This window comes from Harpegnathos saltator, unplaced genomic scaffold, assembly GCF_003227715.2.
Source record: "Harpegnathos saltator strain DR-91 unplaced genomic scaffold, Hsal_v8.6 scaffold208, whole genome shotgun sequence".
NCBI classification, from domain to species: Eukaryota; Metazoa; Arthropoda; class Insecta; order Hymenoptera; family Formicidae; genus Harpegnathos; species Harpegnathos saltator.
Genome location: NW_020229993.1, coordinates 833,030 through 857,500, shown reverse-complemented (window position 1 = coordinate 857,500; position 24,471 = coordinate 833,030). Strand labels below are relative to the sequence as shown.

At 42.8% G+C, this 24,471-nt stretch overlaps 1 protein-coding gene and 1 long non-coding RNA gene across 4 annotated transcripts in view; one reads left to right on the top strand and one right to left on the bottom strand.

Annotated features, from left to right (window-relative positions):
• dpr12 (defective proboscis extension response 12) overlaps positions 1–24,471 on the top strand; it is a 357,607-nt gene that overhangs the window by 208,686 nt on the left and 124,450 nt on the right. For all 3 annotated transcript variants that reach the window (XM_011139984.3, XM_025298143.1, XM_025298144.1), the window contains one exon: positions 22,817–23,007. In XM_011139984.3, the coding sequence (XP_011138286.1) occupies positions 22,817–23,007 (191 nt within the window). The remainder of the gene's footprint in view (positions 1–22,816; positions 23,008–24,471) is intronic.
• Positions 1–24,471, bottom strand: part of LOC112588396 (uncharacterized) — a 260,117-nt gene that overhangs the window by 198,120 nt on the left and 37,526 nt on the right. The window lies entirely within an intron of this gene.

Here is a 24,471-nt window from a genome sequence, read left to right as displayed (position 1 = left end):
TGGAATAAATCCATTCTAACCAATTGAAACATTTACTCGTTTGCGGTCAGAATCCATTTCAAGCTTGGACAGTATTTTCGTTATCACTTCGCGTATATTTTCACTCGATAGCGTCATCATTTTGAGTAAAATATCACTATAAAAAACTTAGAATCGTTCACGTCCACTTATCACGTTCTATAATAGAATAAGAATAGACTGTCAGAAGCGTTTATCTTGCCAAGAGACATAGTGAATTTTTTAACAGCACATGGAAAGAAAAATTGGTTGAACTACCGTGATGTAATAAATAAACCAAACATATTTCGCTTGAAGGAAACAATATTTTCAGTTTTTATGAACCAAAGAAATTGGTTTTCAGGACCAGAAATTCTATTTTCTCCAATAAAAAAGCGTTTCGTTTCATTCATTATCACATTAATTCAATCAATCTTTCTTTTCTTTGTACGTGCACTTTAGTTCCTAAAATATAAACAGCTCGTGAAATGGAAAGATAACAAATTCAGGAAGAATATTATGATGTTACAAAATTTTGCAGTAATATCTCTAGTAAATTTATTTAATTATAGTAATTTTTAATTATGATGCATATATGAAATATGAATTAGAAATTCCAGTTAAAATTATCAAGATTTCATCGAACTTATCAAGATTTCTGATTGGTTCAGACAAAATTCTGATATTTCCAATCGGAATTTCTGGATCCTTCATATTTTACTAGAAACTTTTGATTCACTAAACCAACTAAACGTTTTTCTCTATGTAAATGTTATAGTAACGTTTATTATAAAATTCTCTTTTCACGCACCACCATCGGACTATCTCGTTAGGTGAAACTGTAACTTTTATAACGTATGTAATTATACATGTAACATATACGGGAAGGGATGAAATATTAAAATTCATCGCGCATATAAATGCGGAAGGGACACTCGCGTTTGAGACTTCACGTTCAACGTGTATAAACGTATGTTTCGCTATCTTCATAAACGGCCATCGCCGCTCCCGTCAAGAATTTCTTCCCTGGCGGAATCGTTCCGAGCACTCAGTAGCGTGCGACCACTCGCCGAACCGTTCTTAGGACAGGTTTATTTGCCGTCCATAAAAACCGCCATATAAAAGAGATACCGGTGATATAAATGTTATCCGCTGTGGGATTATTTATCGTGATATCTACGGTTCGTGATTTCGTGCCAAGAGGAAAGTCACAACCATAATCCCGCAGGTGGAGTTTTACAGTCACGTACGGTACACCACCGCCTGCCCACAGTTCGCCACAATCGCACGTATAATTCGGAGTATTGCATATATGGTTCGCTGAACTATAAATCAACGGTCTAAGGAGGAAGACGATGCAATTTGTAACTCGTTCTGTCGTAGACGCGCCGCAGTTTCCCGCGAAAGATGAACGATAGAGCCGCCAGCTGGCGAAGGACGGAGGAGAGAACCTTTCGCCTCGATTACCCGAGATTCCGCGTAAAATTTTAAAAGATAGAAAATATATAGATTATATAATTTTCATCTTAGTTATCTACAGATCTGTATTAAATTCCGAGAAAAATCTCTCTCTCTCTCTCTCTCTCTCTCTCTTTCTCCCCCCACGCACACTTGTGGGGGATTTCTCGTTCCAATGTGTACGCATAATGCAATTCGCACTTGCCACATCATGAGTGAACTTCTTTACGCGTGCATGCGAGAACAAAATTCTTATGTATTTACGCATCGAGAATTATGACATTCGTAAAAATGAAATAGGAACAAAAAAAGATTCTAATAATAAACAATCGTGTAAAGTAAAAATTCATTGAAAACCTGCGTACTCGAATTTGTTATTTGTGTTTCAAATATTTTCTAAGTTTATATGTCCGCAAATTTATCACAAGTTCATCGTATAAGTATCAAATTTACGTTTCAAAATATGTTCTGAGAGTTTAGTACTTCAATCAAGAATGTCATGCAGCTTTATTTGTTATAGCACTTAAACACAATTGGCTGTTACACAATAGCCCCCTACTTACTTTACGTGTATGAAAATCGAATAACTCTCTTTGCGAGTTCAATTGTCATGCGCCGCGTTTTATTAACCTGCACCGCCGCGTCCTCCAATTAACCTTTTGCGATTTCCGATAACAACGTCCGGCAATCACGATATCGTCCCGTCTATTTGCAATGTGATATTTTGGTAGCAGCAAAAAATAAAATTACGCGTTCGCAATTTCGCTACCGCGCACGCGCTCAAGCGCAGTTCGCTTTTTAGTCGCGTATGCAGTAAACCTGGCAATGCGCTGTCCGCATGTCGCAAAATTCTTTCTCTACGGCGCAGACGATGGCTGCGATACACTGTACCGTATAATGGTAAGAGACGAATACGGCGTGCGCGGCTTATATAACGGTCGCGCGTATATCGACCGGCTTAATAACGTCGCCATTGGGTCCAGTACTTGCCGTAGCAACGTCAACGGCCTGCGGCTTAGGATGAAGTCCTGATAGCCGATGGTTATAATCGTAAACTCCCGTATGTAACGCACGGCCGAAGAAACGGCAATCTCCGGAGACCAATTCCTCCGCGAAAGCTCGGGGAATATCGGCAGCCGTTCTCGGCAAACGTTTCTTCTTCCCTCTGTCAGTCGAGTGAGCGAGTGAGCGAGCAAGCGAGCAAGCGAGCAAGCGAGCGGCTAGGAGGGTGACGGGACGTATGAGAAACATGCACAGTTGCTTATCATAGAGCACGGTAAATATTCACAACGGTTTTAATATATAAAATGGATTTTCAATCGGAGCGCGAATTGTGAAGCGCGTGTATTTTCCGTGCATATCTCGGGAAAATATGTTTCCGGCGGCCGGACGCGGTGTTGATTGTGCGTGAGATATATTTTTGAAATGGCGCTCGTGCGAATAACACGAGGTTATTACGTGTCTATTATTATTCTGTATTGAATATTGCACTTTCTACGACCAGTCGGCGAGTCGAAGTGACGACGTTAAACCCGTTGCGAAGCCGCGCGCTTGTTATTTCTCGACTGGCTTCCACGAAGAATTTCCTCCTCTTCTTGAGAAGGAGGCCGAGAGAAAAAGAGCATAATTTATTAAATACGCTGGAAAGTATTTCCCTCAAGCGCAATAAAAACACACACAAAAAGGATATAACAATGATTAAAGAATGCAAAATTGTTACTCTACGTACATGAAAGAAAACTATTGGATCAAATAATCTAGATATTGATGTAGATTATTAATAGTTTAATATCACATATCGATGGGAGCAAAAATTAAAACAAACAGAGAAATTTAAATCAGAAATTTAAATCATGTATGAAAAGGTAACAAATTAATAGTATATTGAACCTGTTGTGAGATGAGGAAAGGGAGAGAGAGAGAGAGAGAAAAGAAGAAAAAGAGAACGATAACTGTCGAGAGCAAATATCAAAATGACGGATTTTATAAATACTTTCCTGCATGTGGAAACGGAGTCACCCGGATGCGCGTGCAACCGACTTTGTTATTGCAAGAAAAATAAATAACTCCAATAAAGCCATCGCGCTGTACGTATTGAAATTGCGCTGTCACGGTATATTTGCGTACTCAAAGTATATTTTACGCTACGTGTCACGGGCAACCGAGATGGCGAATGCAAGTAGGACACTCCACCTTAAGCTCAGTCAACACGGCTGACCGATATTGAAAAACGCTGGTATGATTTATCGCGGCGCACCATCGTTCATTCGATCGTCGTTGCGCGCAACGCGCAGTGGTTACGTTCTCTTTACATGAAACCTAAGAATATCCCGGGAGATTCGGTTCGAAAATAATCACCTACGAAATTAATCACATTTGGATCTCTTGGCAGGCTCGCACACGATACGCGCGTCCGGTACAGAGAATATCACTGGCAGAATGAGCTTACCACATCGTGGGACTTTGGATACGCAAATTGCTTCGTATACGTGCGATAATAATACTTGAAAACGCGAGAATATCCGGGAACTGAAATAAAAACGACCACATCGACTGGATACTATCTCGATATCGAAATTATTAATGCCATTAACGCTTCAGTTAGATTTCTTCGTTGGTTGTGCCGTTTTGGCGTCATTACGAACGATTGTAATAAATTGTGTCGTTTCTGCGATATCCTTTTTCTCATGCTTTCAACAATTTTATTAATAAAAAAAGAAGAAAAAATATATCACAGAGGAGTACGCGTTTCAAATGAAATCTAACAACTATCTGAATCCATCTAAATCCTCCTCTATTTCTACCTTTACACGAAGAGATTATAGAATTTTTTTCATAGAAATTCTTTCCATACTTTCTAGCTATGTTTCCTGGCAGTGCAAGAGTAGATTGAGAGAAAAATTTATTTTGCTAAAGAATGTGAGTAAATTTTTGTCTGAGGGGCTTTGTTCCAACGTGCTAAATATAAAAAACAACACTTTAATAATAAAAATAATAAATTTAATAAATTAATAATTTAGAAACTTCAGTTTCTAAAATATAAATAGCACATAGAAAACGAAATAAAGAACGATAATAAAAATTAAGGACAAGACGACATGCCAATATATGACCCTGGATTATGAGATTCTATAATAATTTTTACTATAAAATTGTCTTCGTTATTATATGCAAAACTGTAGTATCGTATACAAGGCTAAAAATAATAGCGATACTTACGATATACTTGCGATATATACGTACATCGCAACTATATCGTGAGTATCGTCATTACCTTTAGCCTCTCTTCGAGGATTGCCGGTGAATGCAAATTGCACCGTTGATACGAGACACAATGAGCATTATAATCTGTTTGTATTGCATCCCGCGTTCTTCTCCCCACCCCCTCCCCATACACTCTCCGATACGACGTTTAGACTGCACAATGCCGGATGTATACACGAAAATCCTACCAGCAAAACGACGTATGTTCCATGGGATCGGTATCGATCCGTGGATTACCTCAATAACGTCCGGCTGTGGAAGGAATTCTTTTTTTTTTATTTTTGCTTTCATCCTAAATGCGCATATATCCTTGAAAATAAAATACATGAAAATGAAACATCTGCTTACTGACGGGAAAAATTGGATAAGCAAATATCACGCACTGCTGCAAGGTAAATACGGTCCTCGGAACTAGAACGTAATGATGTGTTTGAACGAACGAATAAGATGAAAGTGAAATTTTGAAATTAAAAATTTTATGTAGCGTATTTAATTCAGCCCTGTTCGCGCTTCGCGCGAACGCGTAGCATAATGATCCGGGTATTTACGATATTTTAAACTATTGTTGGTCGTTCAAAATCGTTGCACTCGCACACAATTGAAGCGTTTTCAATAGCTCAGAAAACAAAAGATAAATAAAATAAAATATATAATTCGCAAAGATAATAACACCTACTAGCGTCCATCTCTCGGTGTTTATGCTCGTCATATCGGAGAAACGCCATCGCACTGTATTTATTTATTTATTCAACGGGAAAATCCCTTCCTTACATATGAAAGAAAACGTGCCGTGAAAATATTCGAATATAGAGAGACAAGTATGTATAAATATATCAAGAATAGAAACACATAAACCAGACAAGACGCAGGTAAAGCAAATGTAAACCAAAGCTAAATTATCAATTATTCATTTAACAGTATATATTTTCAATGTGGATATATGTAATAATTATACATGTACACATGATTATACAATACATGACCACATAGAGATAAAACTCATATATGAATCATATATAATAATATGCAATTCACATATAACTTTTTACATAATTATACCATATATAAACATGTATAATTCATAATAAATAATAATTATACATAATTTTATATAATTATGCATATAGTTAGTCTTGATTAAAAAATTGCAAAGTATGTAAGCATGTGTATGTGTATCTTAATTTTGTCTCAGCGATATTCGAGAGTTGGAAGATCAAATACGCAAACATGATACGTGAATAATAATCATACATTAGTAGGCACATGCCAATCCCGCGCATACGCTCGCAAGACACGATTACCGTGTTCTACGTGGTCAGCCGGAGAAAAACGTCCCTGTGCAGCCACTGCGAACAGCCACAATCACGTTGGATGTAATTAACGCAACAGCAAGACTGCGAGCACTCCCCACGGCCGCGCGTTCCTTCGCACGGTCCAGGCACGTGTATACACGTTATTAAAGAGGATTTACTACTTTACCTCTGAAAGAGGATTTTGATGGCTGCTTGTGTCAGAGAGCCGGCCGGCGGACTACCCGGCATCATTCGGCCATGTAATCAGAAGCATTTCAGCCACCGTATTTATCGCGTTTCTCAGTGTCGCGGGGCATCGCGTCGTCATCGTCGTCGCTGTCGTCGTCGTCGTCGTCGTCGTCGTCGTCATCGTCGTCGTTGTCGGCGTTTGATGCGAGTTGTTGTCCCAATTAGAGCGCTGGTTAGCTCTTGCTTCTCCCGGCTCTTTTCGCCCTCCGCCTCTCATCTACGTGTTCATTATTTCGATTATTTGTCTCTCCGCGCGTATCGTTGTCGAGAGGGCGGATTTAAGAGATGATAACCATTGGCCGACGGTATACGCAGATTTTCACATTTAAATCCGCGGCAGATTTTCAGAGCGCGAACAAACGATGAGACGAAAATTTGCGTGACTTTGCCTCCACGTATCTCGCGCGATTGTTGACTTTGCTTTGAATGAGCTTTGAGTGAACCCAGGGAATTTTAGTTTGGCGATAATTCCCAAACTATCCGTTGTGTAATGCTAATATCTTTTTACTGTCTTTCTTTGCACCGTTCGTTTTTATGTTGAAAATGGCAGAAACCGACTGGGTTCCATCTAATCCCAGTGCGCCATCTAATCTTCAGTAATAGCTTGATCAAGAAAGCATTGCACTGATTACGGGTTAAAACGTGACACGCGATTGAAAAGCGCACTCACTTTAATCAGCCGACATCATTAATGTCAACGTAACGTTCTTTCGCGCGCATAATCGTAAATATTCCAGCTCGTCTTTGTAGTTTACGATCGCGCGATGTCTTACGGAGTAAAGCAGCCGAAACTACGTGGACCAGCGATACGTTTATATACATCCGAGAGAAAAATCGGTCTTCGGTAAAAAAAAGAAAAAAGAAAGAAAAAACAAATTCGGTTGTCCGATGTGCTTCTCTCCAAACGTTTTCGCTGCGGCGAGCATAGCTTCGTTCGCACAACGAAATACCCGGAGAGAAACGCGAACGTTATTCAGCGTGGGCGAACGCGAAGGCGACTTCTGAAAAAGCTCCCCGATCGCACGAGAAGTGTGGCTTATGCGTCCTCCTTCTGAAAAGTGGCCGCGCATCGGGAATACTCGAGTGCTCGGGAAAAGAATACAAGCTTGTCCAGCCAGCTAGGCGAGGCGGAAAGGGAGTCCGCTCCACCACCCCCACCCACCGCTCACTTTGTATAAGCTCTCGCATTGTCCCGAGGAAACAAAAGACAGGTAGCTTATGCCCCGCATTCAAAAGCACACAAAGTTCAGTCTCAAGCGCTCCTTCTGTTCCGTTCTCTCGACCGCCGTCATCTCTCTCTCTCTCTCTCTTTTCCTCACTCCCTCTCTCCCCCTCTATCTCTCTTTCTTTCTCTTTTTCTCACTCTCTCCACCTCTATCTCTAACCGCCCCCTAGCTCCCCCTCCCCCTCCTTCCCCCTCTCTCCCTCCCCCTATCTCCCTCTCCCTCCCCCTCCCTCTCTCCCCCCCTCTCTCTTTCTCTCTCTCTCTCTCTTTTCGCCTCTACTCTCGGCTCGTTCTCGCTTCTCGCTTTCGCTCTTCCGCTCTTCTTCATCCGCTGTATCTCTCCATCGTCCTCTTTCAAACTGACAACTCTTTTCCCTCCTTTGCTTCTTCGTCCTTCCCAAGTCTGACGCGCTTGGCTTCGCGGTCTCTTCTCTCCCGCTACCCCCTTCTCCTCCACTCTCTCACTCTCTCTTTCCTTTCTCATGCATCTACTCTCCGTATACTCTTCTATGCTTTAGCTTGCACTAACACTCTCGACTTCATCCCTCTCTCTCTCATCCCTTCAATCCCTCTTATTCCGCGTTCACCACTGCTGCATCCACGTTCCTTGCTCGCTTCTTTCATGCTTCCGTACTTGCACTCCGAAACGAAAAATCTCGTGGATGACGCTTTGTACCGTCATGTGAGATCTTTTTCGCAATATCATCTGATATCATGATCGCGTGTTCCCACATTGATACAAATACCGTCGCAGTTGACATAATATTGTTGAAAACGAGCGAAATGTCGCCTCTCGATGGACGTTTTCGAAATATGCGGTAAACGCTGAACTTCGTAAAGCTACACGTTAAAAGATTTCGGTTCTCTACCTGTGAACGTTTTATCGCGCTTTCTATTGTTCGCCGCAAGCAATTTCTCAATACGCAGTGACTATGAATGAAGTGCTCAGCGAGTTCTTGGTAATCATTCATTTGCCATCACGAAAGAACGTTACTGGTAATGTCGGTAAACACCTGTACCTGTGACGGTGATATATTCGAGAAGACATAAAAAATAAATGAAAAATAATGAATCAAATATAATCCGTGACCAACTGTGAAAATTAAAAGTACGGAGTATTCCGTGAGCCGCAGGTAAAGTGTTAATGTGAGGTAAATGTCCTGATTAATGATGGTATTCCAATTTGCGACAGTTGTACTCACTTTGTTTGATAAATCAGTTAATACGAGTCGATATTTGTATAATCAACATGTATTCTTACTCTAGAATTTACATATCATATTACCGGCTGCAACAAGTTTCCAAATAAAATTAAAAGAAACGACAAATGTTAGAACACACCATTATAATTGCAAACGTATTACTAACGGCAGTCTTAAATACTCGTCGACATCGTTAATGTTGATAGTTAATATCAAATCTGTCTATCTGTGTTAGATCTCTGTGCAGATATTCTTTAACTTTGTTAAAACTAAACTGTCATGACACTAAGTTGTACTTTAGCAGTTATTTCTCAGAGAATATTATAAATCAATTAAACGTTTCCACGAATAAAATTAATTATTTATATATAATTAGCTTAACACGTATACTATCGTATATAATTTATTAATTCATCTTCATGACGAGGTTATTGCATCGCCTTAAAATATTTTTTTATTTCAGTAACATGTAACAGAATTTTTTTATGTTAATAAATTTTAGAATTCTTTTTTTATATCATTAAACTCGAAGACATTAAATTCAAGCCACAAAATAATACAAGAAAAAACACAATACACGAATATAGATTGCTCGTATTTCATTTTACAAGCCGTAACGACAAGGTCAAGAAGGTTCATGTACACAATGAAAAGTCGTGCTACTTGAGCTCCGTTGTCTGCGTGCCTGCCTACTTGCCTGTCTACTTGCTTGCTTTTGCCTTGCAGCTTTAATCGGACTTCATTACTATTCATTACTTTTGGCGCTTAATGGATCACGCTACGCCGTCTATTCGAGCGCAAAGCCGGACAGAGAGAAATTCTTAGCCCGTCACGAAAAAGTTCTCTGTAATAATTACTTTCGTATTATCGCAAAGCGAGCCGACGCATCAAAAGAGATGATGGAGTAGTTTTAAACGATCGGGAAAATATCGCGCGGATCGCCGTTTCGACGGTGGTGCGCCGGCGGAGCGTCGAGCCGCGCGACTGAAATTGGAAAATTACCAACGGTATTAAAATCACTTGCCATTTATAAGCAAGGGAAGGGAGAATAATATTTAATAAATCTGTTTTTTTACGCACCGCGCGGTTTGAATATTTAAGCGCACAATGCAACACCGGCGACGCTATCAGTCCCGTGTCACTTACGTATCTCCATTCGTAGAGAATTACAGCCGCGCGCAAACAATACAAATTTCCATTCGTTGATTTCGACCCGCCGTAGAATAAATAGAAGCCGTTATTTACATGCCCGCTACGCGAAAAACATGATACTTGAAAAATCGGATAACTCGGCCGCGACGATAATACGCGCGGGGAATTTAATTTTCATATACTGGTACGCGCGCTTATCCATCCATTTCGAGCCAGTTTCGAGTTCTCCCGCATTTCCCTCGAGCGCGTTGTCGCTCGCCGGCGACGAGCGATATTAAAAGACCGTTCGTCAAAATGCGCAACACGCGCGCGCGCCCGGCCGCCACGCTCGGGCGGAATTTCGTTGCATTATCGCGTTCCGATTACTGTCCCGTTATCGTGGAGGGTCGCCGCGATAATTATACCATTCGAGTCGGCGGGCCGCTTAGTTAACGTCAACCCCGGTAAATAATCGTTCGCGTGTGCGATCCTTGGCGCGGCCGCGGTGAATGAACAAAAGAGAAAAAACCGGAAATAGATTATCGCACGATACATGAGCAAGCGCGCGCGCGCGCGCGCGCACACACACACGCACACATACATAAAATATGTACACACAAATTCGTGAGTTTGCATGAGCGCGGGCTGCGAGCCGGAGTACTCATGACCGGCACTCGCGTTTACAAGTACTCATTATCGTTGTCGTCAACTCCTTAATTAAAGCTCTACTCGTCCACTTGTCTCGTTTGACCGGCGGCCGGAAGTAAAAGATCAACTTTCCTCCACTTGGGAGCAAGCTGTTTAACGGTAATTCATCGGGGATAACATTGCGCGCAGCTGCAAAATCCTCGCTACAATGAATCTTGCAAATTTAACACTTCGTTGACACAGCCGCAATTATCATCATGGTGCACATCTCACCCCAATCTCGCCCCCGACGAAATATTCGCGACTTTTTCATTATTCATCCGCGAACACGCGCGCGAACAAAGACAAAGAAATCTCCCATTGACGTTCTCACGGAGAAACGCACAATGAGATCAAATTGATCGGCAGTAAATAATAAAAGGGGAACGGCAGATGAAACGGCAACATGCACGACGCCACGATACGACGCGAGTCGAGCACAAAGTGACAGGGCGCGGGTTTCATGCTTCAAACGATTATTACGTAATGCAGCTCGCCATGTTGTGCTCCCTTCGAGGAACAACAATACCGGCGGCGATCGAGTGGCACGCGAACGAGCAGCGTGTCTCGACCGATGACGACTCCGTCACGTTGAGTCTGCGTCGTCACGGATATAAACGAGTTCGTACTTTTCATTCATTTCCGCTCCTTTGTGGCCGACACAATCAAGGTGGAGAGCGGCCGCATTCGTGGGCTCCATTAGCTTTGACTCTCTTACTTTCCAGCATACCGTCAAGGGCTGATAGCTCATCCGCCAGGATCATCCGACGTGCATGAAGGCCGTCTATGATGGCCGCCGACGATGATGACATAACCGCGAAACGAAAGGACAGAGTAATACGCCCGCATTGTTGCGGTTATCCGACGGCACGCTTGCTTCGCAATCCACGCATCGTGACATTAATGAATGTTTAGCTGCACCGGCCGATAAGAAAGCGAGACGGTTTCGATTATTGAGAGAGCACGCTGGCGCCGTAGTGATTTAATTTTCATCGGGAATTAAATGGGATTTCGTCGCAATTCTCGGTTTCGTTCGGTTTTGTTGTTGTATATTTAAGCGTTTCACGTCGCGAGGGGAAATATTTTTCAATGCGGATCGCAATAATGCAGTGCGCTGCTCGGCGATGCTTCACCGCGGAAGGGTGAAGCGGAGATTCGTGGAAGGAGGCAGCGAAGAATAAAAATGCACTCGCTCGGCGAACTACCGACGACTACGAGGCGACATCGTCGCGTCGTATCGCGCGGTTGTAGTCGGGAAAATAGACGGACGAACGTACGTACGACAGCACGAAAACGTTTGTAATTGCGCGTGACAATGCGGTAAAATTTGTCGCACAAATGCGGCACATTTGAATTCGTCGGAGCCCCGCTGCCGTTCGACGAGCGGTCGGGATATTATTCGGTTTCACGGTGGATTCTTTTCTTCTCCTTTATATACTTTGACAGTCGAAACAATTGTGCCGACGTACATAGCGCCGAATGTGTCTTAATCATCGCGCTTCCACGATTGTCGATTGTACGACAGCGGGAAAAAATTTCGCACTCATTGAACGACGAAACAATTCAACTCGTAATTTCCTTCTCTCTCTCTCTCTCTCTCTCTCTCTCTCTCTCACTCCCCCCCACTCCCTTTCTCGTTCTTTCGGATGAAGAGGAAGAAAGAGAGAGCGGGAAAAAATTCATTAGCATGCATTATCGACTCGATAGCCGAGCGACTTTTCACTCGCACATATCGCACGTAAGAAAGTATTACGGCAGCAGCGACCGCTGATTTGGTATGTGACGTGCATTTATACTCGAGCAAGACGCCGCGCGAAACGTTGAAACACGCAATATGTCCTTCTCTTTGTGGAAATTCCTATTCAAAGATAAATCTTTTCCGAAGCTCGAAAGTGCAGAGAACGACGTCGTCAAGAAATATTTTTCAAAGTCTCTATATTCCATTTCAATTTCTCGTTCTCCCTGTTGCGGACCGCTTAGCGTGTTTGTGAACGGTTCGAAATTTTCCCATAAACATCTATATTCACTTTCCATTTAAACAGTACTTTCCATTTAAACGTCTAATATTTTTCAAATATTTTCTATTCAAACGGTAATGTGTAACTCAATTGTTAAAGATCACGGCGTATAGTTTGGCACAAAAGCGAGCTAAAAATTCGAGTAACGCAACATACACCAGTAACTAACTATAAGTTATCAATGTCATTTTATTGTGTAACATATTTACAGAACCAAACGGTGTGTTTGAACGGTCAAATTTATGAAAGATAACTTCCATAAATGTAAATGTCCTAATTCGTAACAGTATCCTAATCTATGACCTAATTCCATTCGTTTTCCTTAATAAATTAACTAATACAGTATTCATCAGTTACAATGAGATTCTAATAAAATTAAAAGATATAGAAAATCATAATTACATATTGCTGACGGCGGCAGTTTGAACTGTCAATCGCCCACATCTTAAAAGTAAATACGATTTAATATCGTCTGTTTGTGCAAGTATGTGCAGTTAAAACTCTTTTTTAAAATTAAACTGTCAATGGAGAAACAAAACTAATTACTGAATGTTACTTCGGTAACATTCATTTCTGCGAAAATATAAATTGAAATCTGTAAGGATATAAATTGAAATCTTCTCATAAATTAAAAATACAAGTAGCAATTAAAACCACAAATGTTGAAACTTTCCAATAAAATCAGCTATATATGCTTCATTAAACATGTATAATTATTGTCCGATTAAAATCATCCGTTTTAAAGACACAGGAAAAAAAAACATGCGAGTAACTTCCGTAATAACGAGTTCTATTTTACGATGTAAATTATTCGGCAGAATCATTGTGGCCGCTTACGATTTCAAAAAGATTCTAATTCATCGAATCGCGACGGCGTGGTAAATCACTTCCACTTAGTCTGACCAGAACAGCCCGTATCTACTGTATGTTTTATATGCCTCATTCATCCTCGAACGCAATCGCGCGGGCGAATGAAAAACACCGACACGTATACACCGTCTCGTCCCCTACAGACGGGTCTTTTTCATACGACGTATGCTTTAAGAAGAACGTCGCATTTTTCTTCGGCTATCTTGTTCGGCGCAGATCGTACGTACCTTTGAACCGAGGCAGAGAGGAGACGGAGAAATATTCTACTAAAGTGTGTTGTCGAGTCTATGTGCTTCGCACGTCACGAAGCGCGTCAGACTGTGACTGATATGCGCAACGCACGGTTATTTAAATAATCTTCTTACTTTGACATCTGATATTACACAAAGTGAGGACTCGTACGCACGAGAAGGGAAAAGGAGAGAATCTTGCGACGCTCTGAGTGAGAATGTAACTCTCCCTCGTCCCATTCGTCCTATTGAAGTTTTACTCGCAACTATGTAAATTAATTTTGACAAAAGTATTATAATGATATTATTGGCTTAGTCGGAAAGTTCGATTCAATTTTCTGCTCTCCTTAGCCTGCTAAATCGTCGGCCGTTACCTGCGATAAAAGTGCGCGAATGCTGCCGGAACAATGAGAGCCGGCAAGAGATCCAGACCAAATAAACGAGTGGATAGAAATATATGGCGAATCTCTTTTATTAATCAGCATGAATAGTACATGCAGAGTTTCGCGATGCGTATGAGACCGGTGCGAATCGTTTCTAGAAACCCAACGACCCAGCACGTCTTGTTGCAAGCTTGAACGACAAAAATACCTAATAATATTGAAACAGACAAGAGAAATGTTTACATTCACGTAGTAAAATGAAAAATTTTGGAGCCGAAAAATGGAGAATAATACAGAGAGAAAAGACGAAAAATAGATTTATTGTCAATTTGCTTGTTCACTGTGCAAAATTGCTCGCGAGTTATTACCCGTGCTTGGAAAAGAATTCATAAAACAGCAATTACTCAGTTGACGAATAATTGATTTCCGAAGAACGCAATAAAACCAAATTCGACAAAAGTCCGAGCGGACCGACCCGATAATAGAGACCGATGGCAAAGCTGAATGAAACAGAAACACAATAAAAAAAAAACCGACCAGTGTTCAATTTTTTTATGGTCGTATGTCGTCGACACGCGAGATCAAATGTTGAGGTTGAGGTTCAAACAAACGTCTTCACGCTTCGACGGTGGCAAACAGTCTCGTCTCGCTAATTAAAAGGTCTCGGAAACTCGATCGCGCTGACGCGAGCTTATTATTCCGATTCAGCCCACGTTAAGTCGCCGGCAAATATCCGCAGCGCAGCCGCAGCCGCAGCCGCAACCGCAGCCGCCGCCGCCGCCGCCGCCGCCGCCGCCGCCAATGGGGGTCTCATCGACGCGTTCTAATTTCTGACCGTCCACCTGGAAATTCGATCGCGTCGCAATCGACGCGTCGGACGAATGAAAAATCGAAAACACACCCCGAGCGAGGCGACGAGTCGCGCGGCAGGAATACGACGCAAGACACGTCGCTTCGAAAATCACCCGTTGTGAACGAGCGAAGCGAAAAGACCGCCGCCTCGCCGTGCAAGAGGCAGGCTCTGCGACAACGAGCCTCGCTCCAAGAATACAAGCCTGCCGGACAGTCGTCGACGACGTAGTCATCCTGTAGCCGTAGAATAGGATGGAGAACCGGTGAATAGTAATCTGCACGGAAAGCGGCCCTGCCTTATAAAGCAAAGACCGCGCTGCGGAATGACGTGTGCCATTTCTATGCAAACGACATGTATATATGCAGGTGGTGACGCTACGCTACACGTTTAAGGCGGCTGCGACGGAGGAGGAGGATAGGCAGACGTAACGTCCTGATGTGGTCCTAGCATTTTGGTTACTGTTATACATGCGGCTCTCCGTTGCCATTTCGACCCCGGCGCGCTTCTCTATTCTCCGCTCTTCTTCTCTCCTTTCCGCTCCACGCTGCCCCCCCCCTCTCCATGCTGCTCCTTCTTCCCCGGCCTCATTTTCACGGCCCTTCCGCCCTGATCCTCGACCGAGACGAGACTGAACCTTCCTGCCACCTTATCTGCCAGCGTTGTGTGCGTTTTTCCAGCCTCGCTATTTTCGTCCTTCGCTGCAACTTCGTGCGCTCATTTTTCCTCTAGCCGTCTCGCTTCTCGTCCTTCGACTCCTCGACGTTCCTCCCGCCCCCGTCTTGCCCCTGCGTCGACGCCTGCACTGGCCGATTGAACGGCATGACGCGAGAAAAAATACCATACCGGGTCATGTAAGCGTCTATTGATTTCCCTGGGCAAGCCGCAGAGGCTACCGCGACGGGCCGAGGTTCGCGTTTTGAATTCCATGCCGGATGTATCCCCGATTATACAAGAAGCGAGCGCGCACAAACTTCCCTGGGATTCGGCCAATCTTTTCGTCCTCGTTTCTCCGCCACGGCCGGGACATCCTGTTGCCCAAAAATACGCTCCTCACGTGAGCCGCATGGAAATTTAATAAGGCTCATTCGCGCTCACGCGCTATCGTGCTCAATTTTGATCGGCGCGCGACCCGCCAGACACCAGCAAGCCACCTGCTTGGCCAGCCACTGCTGCAGAGCACCTGTGCGTACACGGGGCCACGGTGGGGCCAAATTACACGTTCGATAAAATAAGCGCGAGATAACACAAAGCGGTGCCGTGAAACGCTCAGCCGCACGCGCGCCGATCCTTTGTCCCGCGAACGGAGCGAGCGTGTTTTTCAGGAGCTCGCGTGCATTTGGGCGCCGATTGCTCCTGTCCGCGTATGCATCCGCACGTAGCCCACTTACCCCTTTATCACGATAGGACGCGCGTCCCTTTGTTTTCCGGTGGCCTCTATTATACTTCCAAACACGGATAACTGACTGGCAAGTCAAATCGCGAGCAATTTCGCACAATGGACATGCGGAACGCGTACAAATCTGCTTCCGATCTTTTTCTCCGATTTTGCCCTTCGTTTGCTCCTGTTTCCTTCTGTGAATATTTCATCTTGTGTGTAAATGTAAAAAATATCTCGTCTATTTCGCATTATCGGTATTTTTATTCTTCGCAATAGAACGTCGGAATGTTGGATTTGCGAGAACGATTCACATGCGCGCCATTCGTACCGATTAATGAAAAAATGTTTCCTCCTACTCGGGAGATCTCGATAACATAAATGAGAGAGAGAGAGAGAGAGGGAGAGAGAGAGAGAGAGAGCGAGGAGTGGGAGGAAAAAGGAGGGGTAGCATGATTCCCGCAGCCTTTGCGCAGTTTCCACTTTTGAAGTGTTCGGAAACGTAAAATCGGACCGCCCGATGTCGGACATAGACTTGTATTCCGTAATTTACCTGATAATGTACCGTAGGGATTATTGCATGATGAATTCCGTATTCACCGAGTTCCGCGGAGTAGGTAACAATCGCGCGCGTCCCGCATTAGTGTAGTGTTGTAATTAATTATTTTCATTTATTATGCCGTGTACAATGATGTTTGCCGGCATTAAATTAGATAGCGGAACGTTACATTGGCAGAAACTCGCAGCGGTGCCTACTGCTTTGATTTGAATTATTCACGCCGCCTCTAGTTAAACAATACGTTGTAACTTCGTTATTTGCAAGCGGGTGCAAAATTCAATATACTGAGAAAGGTAACAACGCGGACACGATGCGCGAAATATAATGCGGAGAAGTCTGTAGAACAAGACAGGTGTTACGTTGCGTGGAACAAGAACCGTGTTCGAACAGTCAATTGCACAAGTTTGCTCAATGTGCACGCGAAAAAAAGCAATTCAGACTTTCCCCTCGTTTTCACAATCGATATAATGAGATAGAAAAGAAGAAACTTATCGCTCGATTGATATCAAAACATAAGCGAATGAATGGAAGAATTATTCTCTCAAGCTGTATAATTAAATATTACATAATTTACATAATTATATTTGTATTATTTCAATGTGACGATAAAAATTGTTCTTCTTTTCGATTCATTGTATTATAACCGTAGATAAATGTACATAACGCAGGAATATAATTGTGAAATAAAATGCAGAATCAACACAATTATAATCTTTGCACAATTATAATGCAATAAAACAAACAGAAATACTGCTAATTATTACTGAAATTGTACGAAATGTTTGACATAAAACGACCAAATAGACCACAACGCTCGTGTATATGTACAGCTTACGTCAAATCGGACAAGAAAGTTCCGTACCATTTCGTGAAGAACCGCGTAGAGTTATTAATCGCGTTATGAGTTATTAATTAAAGAAGGTTGGTGCACGATCGCTCGCGATGCGGTGTGATGGCGGTGTGATGGCGATGGCCCGCCGTCGTGTGCTCGTAGATTAGGTCAAACTGAGCAAGAAAGTCCTGCACTATTTTGTAAACAACCACGTAAGATGTTGAGTTATTAATTAAAGAAGGTTAGTGTCTGATCGCGCGCGAGGCGATGCCTCAAGCATCTTCTCGCCGCTCGCCAATCAGCTGCAAGCGAAGTAACGTTCTTTCTTGTTCAGTTTGACCTAATCTACGAGCACACGGCGGCGGGCGCCGCCTTGATCGAAATTCTGGTCTATTTTCAATTTGAACTGTGTAACATACAGAGGTTCTGGAGAGCCAATGGGGACTTACAGTTGAATATAAAAATCATACTCAGCGCCTCGAAAAATACGGTAGGAGACATTACAATTTGCCATTTATAGGTTCTTAAATAGGGTCTTTTCGACAAAACTATAGATTAAGTAGAATTAAAACGATCAATTGGAAGCTTTATGTGATTGTTTGCAAAATGGTACACGTATGGTCGTAGGTAGAAAGGTTGTCGGTGTAAGTTTCGATACACATCCGTTTGATCCAATGGGAGCATCTATTTTCTAATGGGAAACGTTTCCCATTGGGCAAGTCGAATGCGTTAAGAAATTCACGGAAAAAATTGCGGACGATCTTTTCGTCCACGATCATTATTGTATTTCGCGTGCGACATCCTGTACATTCTCAATAATCCGGGTAATTGAAAGCCTTTTCAGAAATGAATTATTTTATTTTCCCATTTTGGTCTTGTCGTCCCATTGCACAACCTTGCGCAGTCTCTCTTATTGGCCGTTCATTAATTTACATTTTTCGAAAAATTTCCTGTCAATAAGTCACGACGTACCAATGATTCCCAATTAATTTCACCCAACGCTGCCTCTTCACCCCGCGGAGATTAGATTTTCCGATCGTGTTCCACGGTCGAGTTTCTTTTGTCGAACAGTTAAAAGACTTTCCCAGAGTTCGGGGCGTTACAGTGGCCGTTTTTCGGTCTCGCTCCGATGCTTCGATGAATGCGAACAGCGCGGACAAATACGGCGGTGCGCGTTCGCTATTTTCAGGCTTTCAAACTCAGTTTGCCGCGGCGGCAACCTATGTACGAGGCAGTAGTCGAGATGTAGGCGTTTAGAATGCTGAACTTTCCCGCGTCGGAATCGAATCCCCGATGAAAGGACTGCGACTGTCCCGAGAAAGAAGAGACCGCGGAGCTCCTGCCATCTCGCGCTAGTCGAACTTTTCTCCGCGTGCGCGCGACATTTCTGCCCCGGCCTCGTGAATTAAAGACGCTCGCACAAATATGTTATACGCCTCCGTACGTCGTACACCGCGACGCGCACCTGAATCGTTCCGCCTGAATCATTGATTGTATCCAGCGAATTCGTGATTTCGCGACGCTGCTCTCTCTCTCTCTCTCTCTCTCTCTCTCTCTTTGTTCACGCGACACTCGCGGATTTCTGGCTATGAATAATCCGACAAAAATATCAAGTTGCTCTCCCTGACAAAACGAGCTGAAACGTGTTCACGGAACAGCGAGGAAACAAATAGCCGCAAGAAACGCTCGAGCCGAAAAACCAAGCCCAGCATTTCTCCGCACCGCGAAAGCGGTCAAATATCGAATCTGGCAAAAGCAGAAGATGAGACGGTAGAATGGAAAGAGAGCGCGCGTCCACGCGTGATAATAGAGAGAATTGTTCCTCTGCTTGCGTTCAACATTTTGAGTCCTAATTTCTTGAAGCGTGACACGTATATACTGCAATTTCGAGTAATTTCTTCTACTTTGCATGAACGTGCAATTGGCTGAAGCCTGCTTTACGCGTCGTCTTAAATCGCGTCATTTAATACGTTTAAACGTGCTACTCAACATGTTTAAACGTATTAATTAATATAATCTATACATTGTAAGATGATACTTGCAACGTAGCCTTGGTTAAAGTATATAGCATTTTGGAAAGTTTCGTTTCTTTTTACAAATTATTTCATAAGAACTAAGATCAAAGTACATTATAATGCGACTTTGTGACAGGCAGTTTTTAACGGGATTATTATCCACGTTCCGCTATAATAGGATAATGGATTCAAAGTGTTAATTGAATGATGAAGCTTGAATAATTAGATATTTTATTCTACATAGACCTGCTGTGCAAGCAAAGTGAAATTTAACCTCATTGCATCCGTAATCATAATTCTGCTCCGTTTACATGTAGACATAGATACTCTTTTTCAGATTATGCAATTTTGATCGCTTGATTAATGATCCATCGTAATATCGGAATCCATACAAAGCAATTGTCGATAATGTCGATATTTGATCCAATCAGTCATCAAGATGTATTATTAACTGATGTCTATAAATTTGAACGATGCCGAATAAGGGAGAGGAAAAACAAACATTTTAATTAACTAAAGAACCCATGCTAATGTAATTGAGTCACCCAATTTCGATCTCCATCCATGGATCTCCATATTGATGGAGTATATAAATCAGTATGTGAGATAAGAATAACGGGAGAAATGGAATGAAAAATACATACATGGCATACTTTGACCTTTTCAACGTAAAACTTCCAAACGCATAATACGAGAGGAAGTCAGAAAGTAAGTTAAGGGAAGTAAGGAAATGAGGTCAACTCATGTAATTCTTTACTACTTTATTTGTACTGACATACTTATAAGTTAAAAACGTATATTTGCGCAGTATTTTTTCAACACAGTTATTCCCTTCCCCCTCTGTCGCCCCACCCTCTCTCTCTCTGCTGAAACACTAGTCTAAGCGAGAAATCCATGAATCAAAATGCTATCGGGAGAAGGAGGCTACATTCAAATTGGGGTTTTTCAAACAACTGTGTGTGCATGAAGGTCTCCACACTTTCTACCGACAGGATTTCGATTTATGGTTTTGATTCTCGCTTACACAAGTACCTCAATAAAGAAAGTAGTAAACAAATGTATATTTTTAAGACATATAAGTATGTGAATATAAATATAAAGCAGTAAAACATTACACAAGTTGAGAACCTTACTTTTTAATATTTCGTCACAATGTGCATTGTTCGTGAACTTGTACATTGAAAACACATACTAGTAATGGCTGATACATATTTCCCTTATAAAAAGATTATTTGAAGATTACTCGTTAAATCATACAAAATAAAAAACTAGGTATAAGGCAGAAGTCCCAAAGTTCCCAAACTTAATTCTGAGGAGAGCTATTTCTCTCAGCAATTTGGAGATAATTTTTCCATGCGAAAATGCCGAGGGAGGTTATTACATATGACGACTTTCAGCATAACATATCTTTATAACCAAACTACAAATTACTTAAAAATCCTATTAAAATAAAGTCTACTTGAAACAATCGAAAAAAAATTATTTTGTTATCCGTCTGGTGATCCGAAATCTAATTCGTGAAAAACCTTGCTCTTTCTGTCGCTCGTACTCCGGGAATTATTGATGCCTCGACTGAGGACAAATTTAGCTCTAAATTTAGCTTTTGCTAAAGCCAAGATCGCGAGCTGTGAGATGTCCTGCATACTTTATCACGACGACAATATGGCTTCGTGATCATTCCGCCTTTCATGCTCGTTCTCTCTTGCCCAAACTCTTGCCCGATACGTCAAATTCCAATTCGGACAATAGCACGACCGTTGAAAGACTTCGTCCATCGTAATTTCGAGAGCGACACATAAAGTTCTACGAGACATGCGACGCGGGCGGTTGCGTTTTCGAGAGCGCATCGTAAATGCGCGCCGCCGTGCGTACCTTCCTTCCCCCTTTTTCACGGACAGCGTAAAAAGCGTGTACGTCCGCTACGTATCCGTAGATTATTTAAATGAGGTCAGGACGAGAAGCAGCCCGCTACATTCGAGCTCGCCGGACGGGTGCAACCAGCACAGCCTCCTTGAATCGTAATCTACCGTCTAGGGCAAACATCCTAAATCACCCGCGCCGCGTCCGGAAATAGGTCGTATCCGTGAAAATTTTAACGCAACGCGCGCACGCGCACGTGTCGAGGAAAAAATTCCTTCGTTCTTTCGACTGTGTCGCAACAGAACTTTGAGATACTCGGCTTTTCTCTCTCCCTCTTTCTCACTCTCTCTCTCTCTCTCTCTCTCTCTCTCTCTCTCTCTCTCTCTCTCTCTCTCTCTCTCTCTCTCTCTCTTCCTCTTTCTCTCTGCAATGGCGCGGCGCAGCTTTTAATATAATTAATATCCACCACTTACCACGATCGCGTGAGAATTACATTACTGCAATTTTGTCGAGGAAAGTATAAACTGGGAAAAGGAAAATGAAAGAAAGGAAAATGATACTCGTTCACTGCACAATAGTCAAGTGCGATAGTCAGCGCGAATTTCGAGGAAAAATTTTGAGCCGCCACCTGCGTTGTTTATAATGTATTAATTAACGTATCCGGTGCTAATAAGATTATTTTCGCGCGTTGTAAATTCCATCGAGATACACACTCCGCGAACGTGCCCGTGTGCGCGCATACATACACACGATGCTGAAGTAATTCCATAAAACATCATTACAATGATGCGCAAACCGCATGTAACGCTCGGGGGATGCGGTGTGCATCCCCCGAGCGTTTTACATCGAGGGGGATGAGTAGAGTGCGCGGAAATGGAGGAGAGGCCGCCTGCTTGAAAAATTTAATAACAAGATAATCCACAGAAGGGGGCCCGAACGCGGAAAGTAGTTTCTAATTCACGAGGGTCGAGGTAAAACAAGCCGAGTTCAGGCTCGTTCCGCGTTTGTTTTCTCTTGGCGCACCGCCGCGGCCGCGCCGTACCCACCTTTATAACTTCTATTTTTCTTTGGCACGATAAAAAAGTTCGCCCGGCTGGTAACCGGACCGACGATAGCCTCTCCTGCCTCCTCCGCTCTCCCGCACCCCAGGCTGTAATTGCGGCGTCGTTCGAGTCTATGACTTCCGCTCGGACCTCCCCTCCCCTCCCTCCCCCCGTTCCCCTCTCGCTTTCCCAACCCCTGGAAAACAAATGGACTTGATTAAATTAACTTAATTGTGCCCGTCGGTCATTCTCTCCTCTCTTTCTCTTTGACAGATCGACGCGTGCCCTACAATATACCGTCAGACTGGCGGGCCCTCTGGTTCAGCAATGTCGACGAGCTGCAGAGAGTGAATGAAGCGAACGACAACAACACTGTCTCGAACGTCACGGTGCAATTGGGCGGCACCGCCTTCCTTCATTGCAAAGTTCGCAATTTGGCGGAGAGGACCGTTTCCGATGTCGAGGTAAGAAAGCGACTATACGTGTATAATTCTTGTACCGTCTGGGGTCTCCAGATGGGATGGGGGCGGAGGGAGTTGCGGAGAGGGCGAGAAAAGAGAGAACCCCTCAGAGAAAGCAAGCGATTTTCGACGAATCGATTGCAATCGGAGCTTTCAGGCGCAACGACGAGGCCGATTTCTCCATCTGGCGGAATGATTATTACGTCTCCTCCCGCGACCGGGCGCGGGATCTTCCCCTCCGCGAATTCTTATCATGCGCTTTAATGCGCGTCGTAAAAGAAATTCTACGATGTAGAATTTATGTCTGCGTGTGTCGATCTATCGTGTGACAGTTGCGAGGCGGTATAACTTACAATGGTAATGGTATATCCTGTATCATGCATGCGCTCGTACGGCAGGTTTGGCGAATTTCATCTGGGATGATATATCAATGTGAATTTTTAATACATCAATATAAATTTTTACCAGCGAAATTAAATTATATTGATTAGACTTTCTAGGTTATCTCGCAGTCGAGGGATTTCTATGATTCGCCTCATTTTGTGCCGCGATATTTTGTAGAGAAGCGCCGATAAACTATTCAGTAGACATTACTACCGCGTCTACGATAAATCTCTTAACCCATCGAGTGCTGCTTCGCTCTCTAATGGTTCCGCTAAAAGCACCAGACGAATTTTCGTGAAAAAATGGAAGATTTTGAAAGAAAAGAAGAAATGTGAAAGAATAAACAAAAGAATTAAAAATGCCTCTCATAGCCTTTGTGTATTTAAAAATGCACAAAGAGGGGCTTATCTCTTTCATTTGGGTTATATAAAGGACGACCCGATTTAATTGCCCACCTAAAATGTCTCGGAAGAAACGCATTATTTAAAAAAATATTTCAGACAAAAATTTGAACAACATCAGACCAAGATCTTTATTTTATTTTGGGACCAAACCACTTTTGTTTAATATAACTGAAGAAAGTTAAAGAATCACATTTGTGTTTCAATGGTTGTTATCGTTCCCGAAAGATCAATTTGGGGCATCTTGATGCGCAAAAAATTTTCGAACTTTATAAAAAGAAATAAAATTGTTGCATTCCTATATTCGTTACGTTCCGATAAGAATGAAAAGGCCATAATAGTAATGATTTGAAGGCCATATTTGAAGTTTCTAACAAAATGGAAACTGAAGGATTAAGAAGCGCTATCGAAGTCGCGGCACTCTTCAGTTCACTGATCAGTCAAAGGGAGCGCGCGATCACGCTCCGCGGCACGCTCATAGAGCTAATTTCCTGCCCGTTGCAGCGAACACAATCGTTCGGCGAACATCACCTGCGCAGGAATTCACGCGTACACGTGTTGGTCGACGCTAATACCTATGCAACGACGACGCGAACATAGCACACAGATAATCTTTGGTTCGTGTAGGCATATAACTCTACAAATTTATTCATATGCACGAGCGCGTAATGATCCCCCTTTC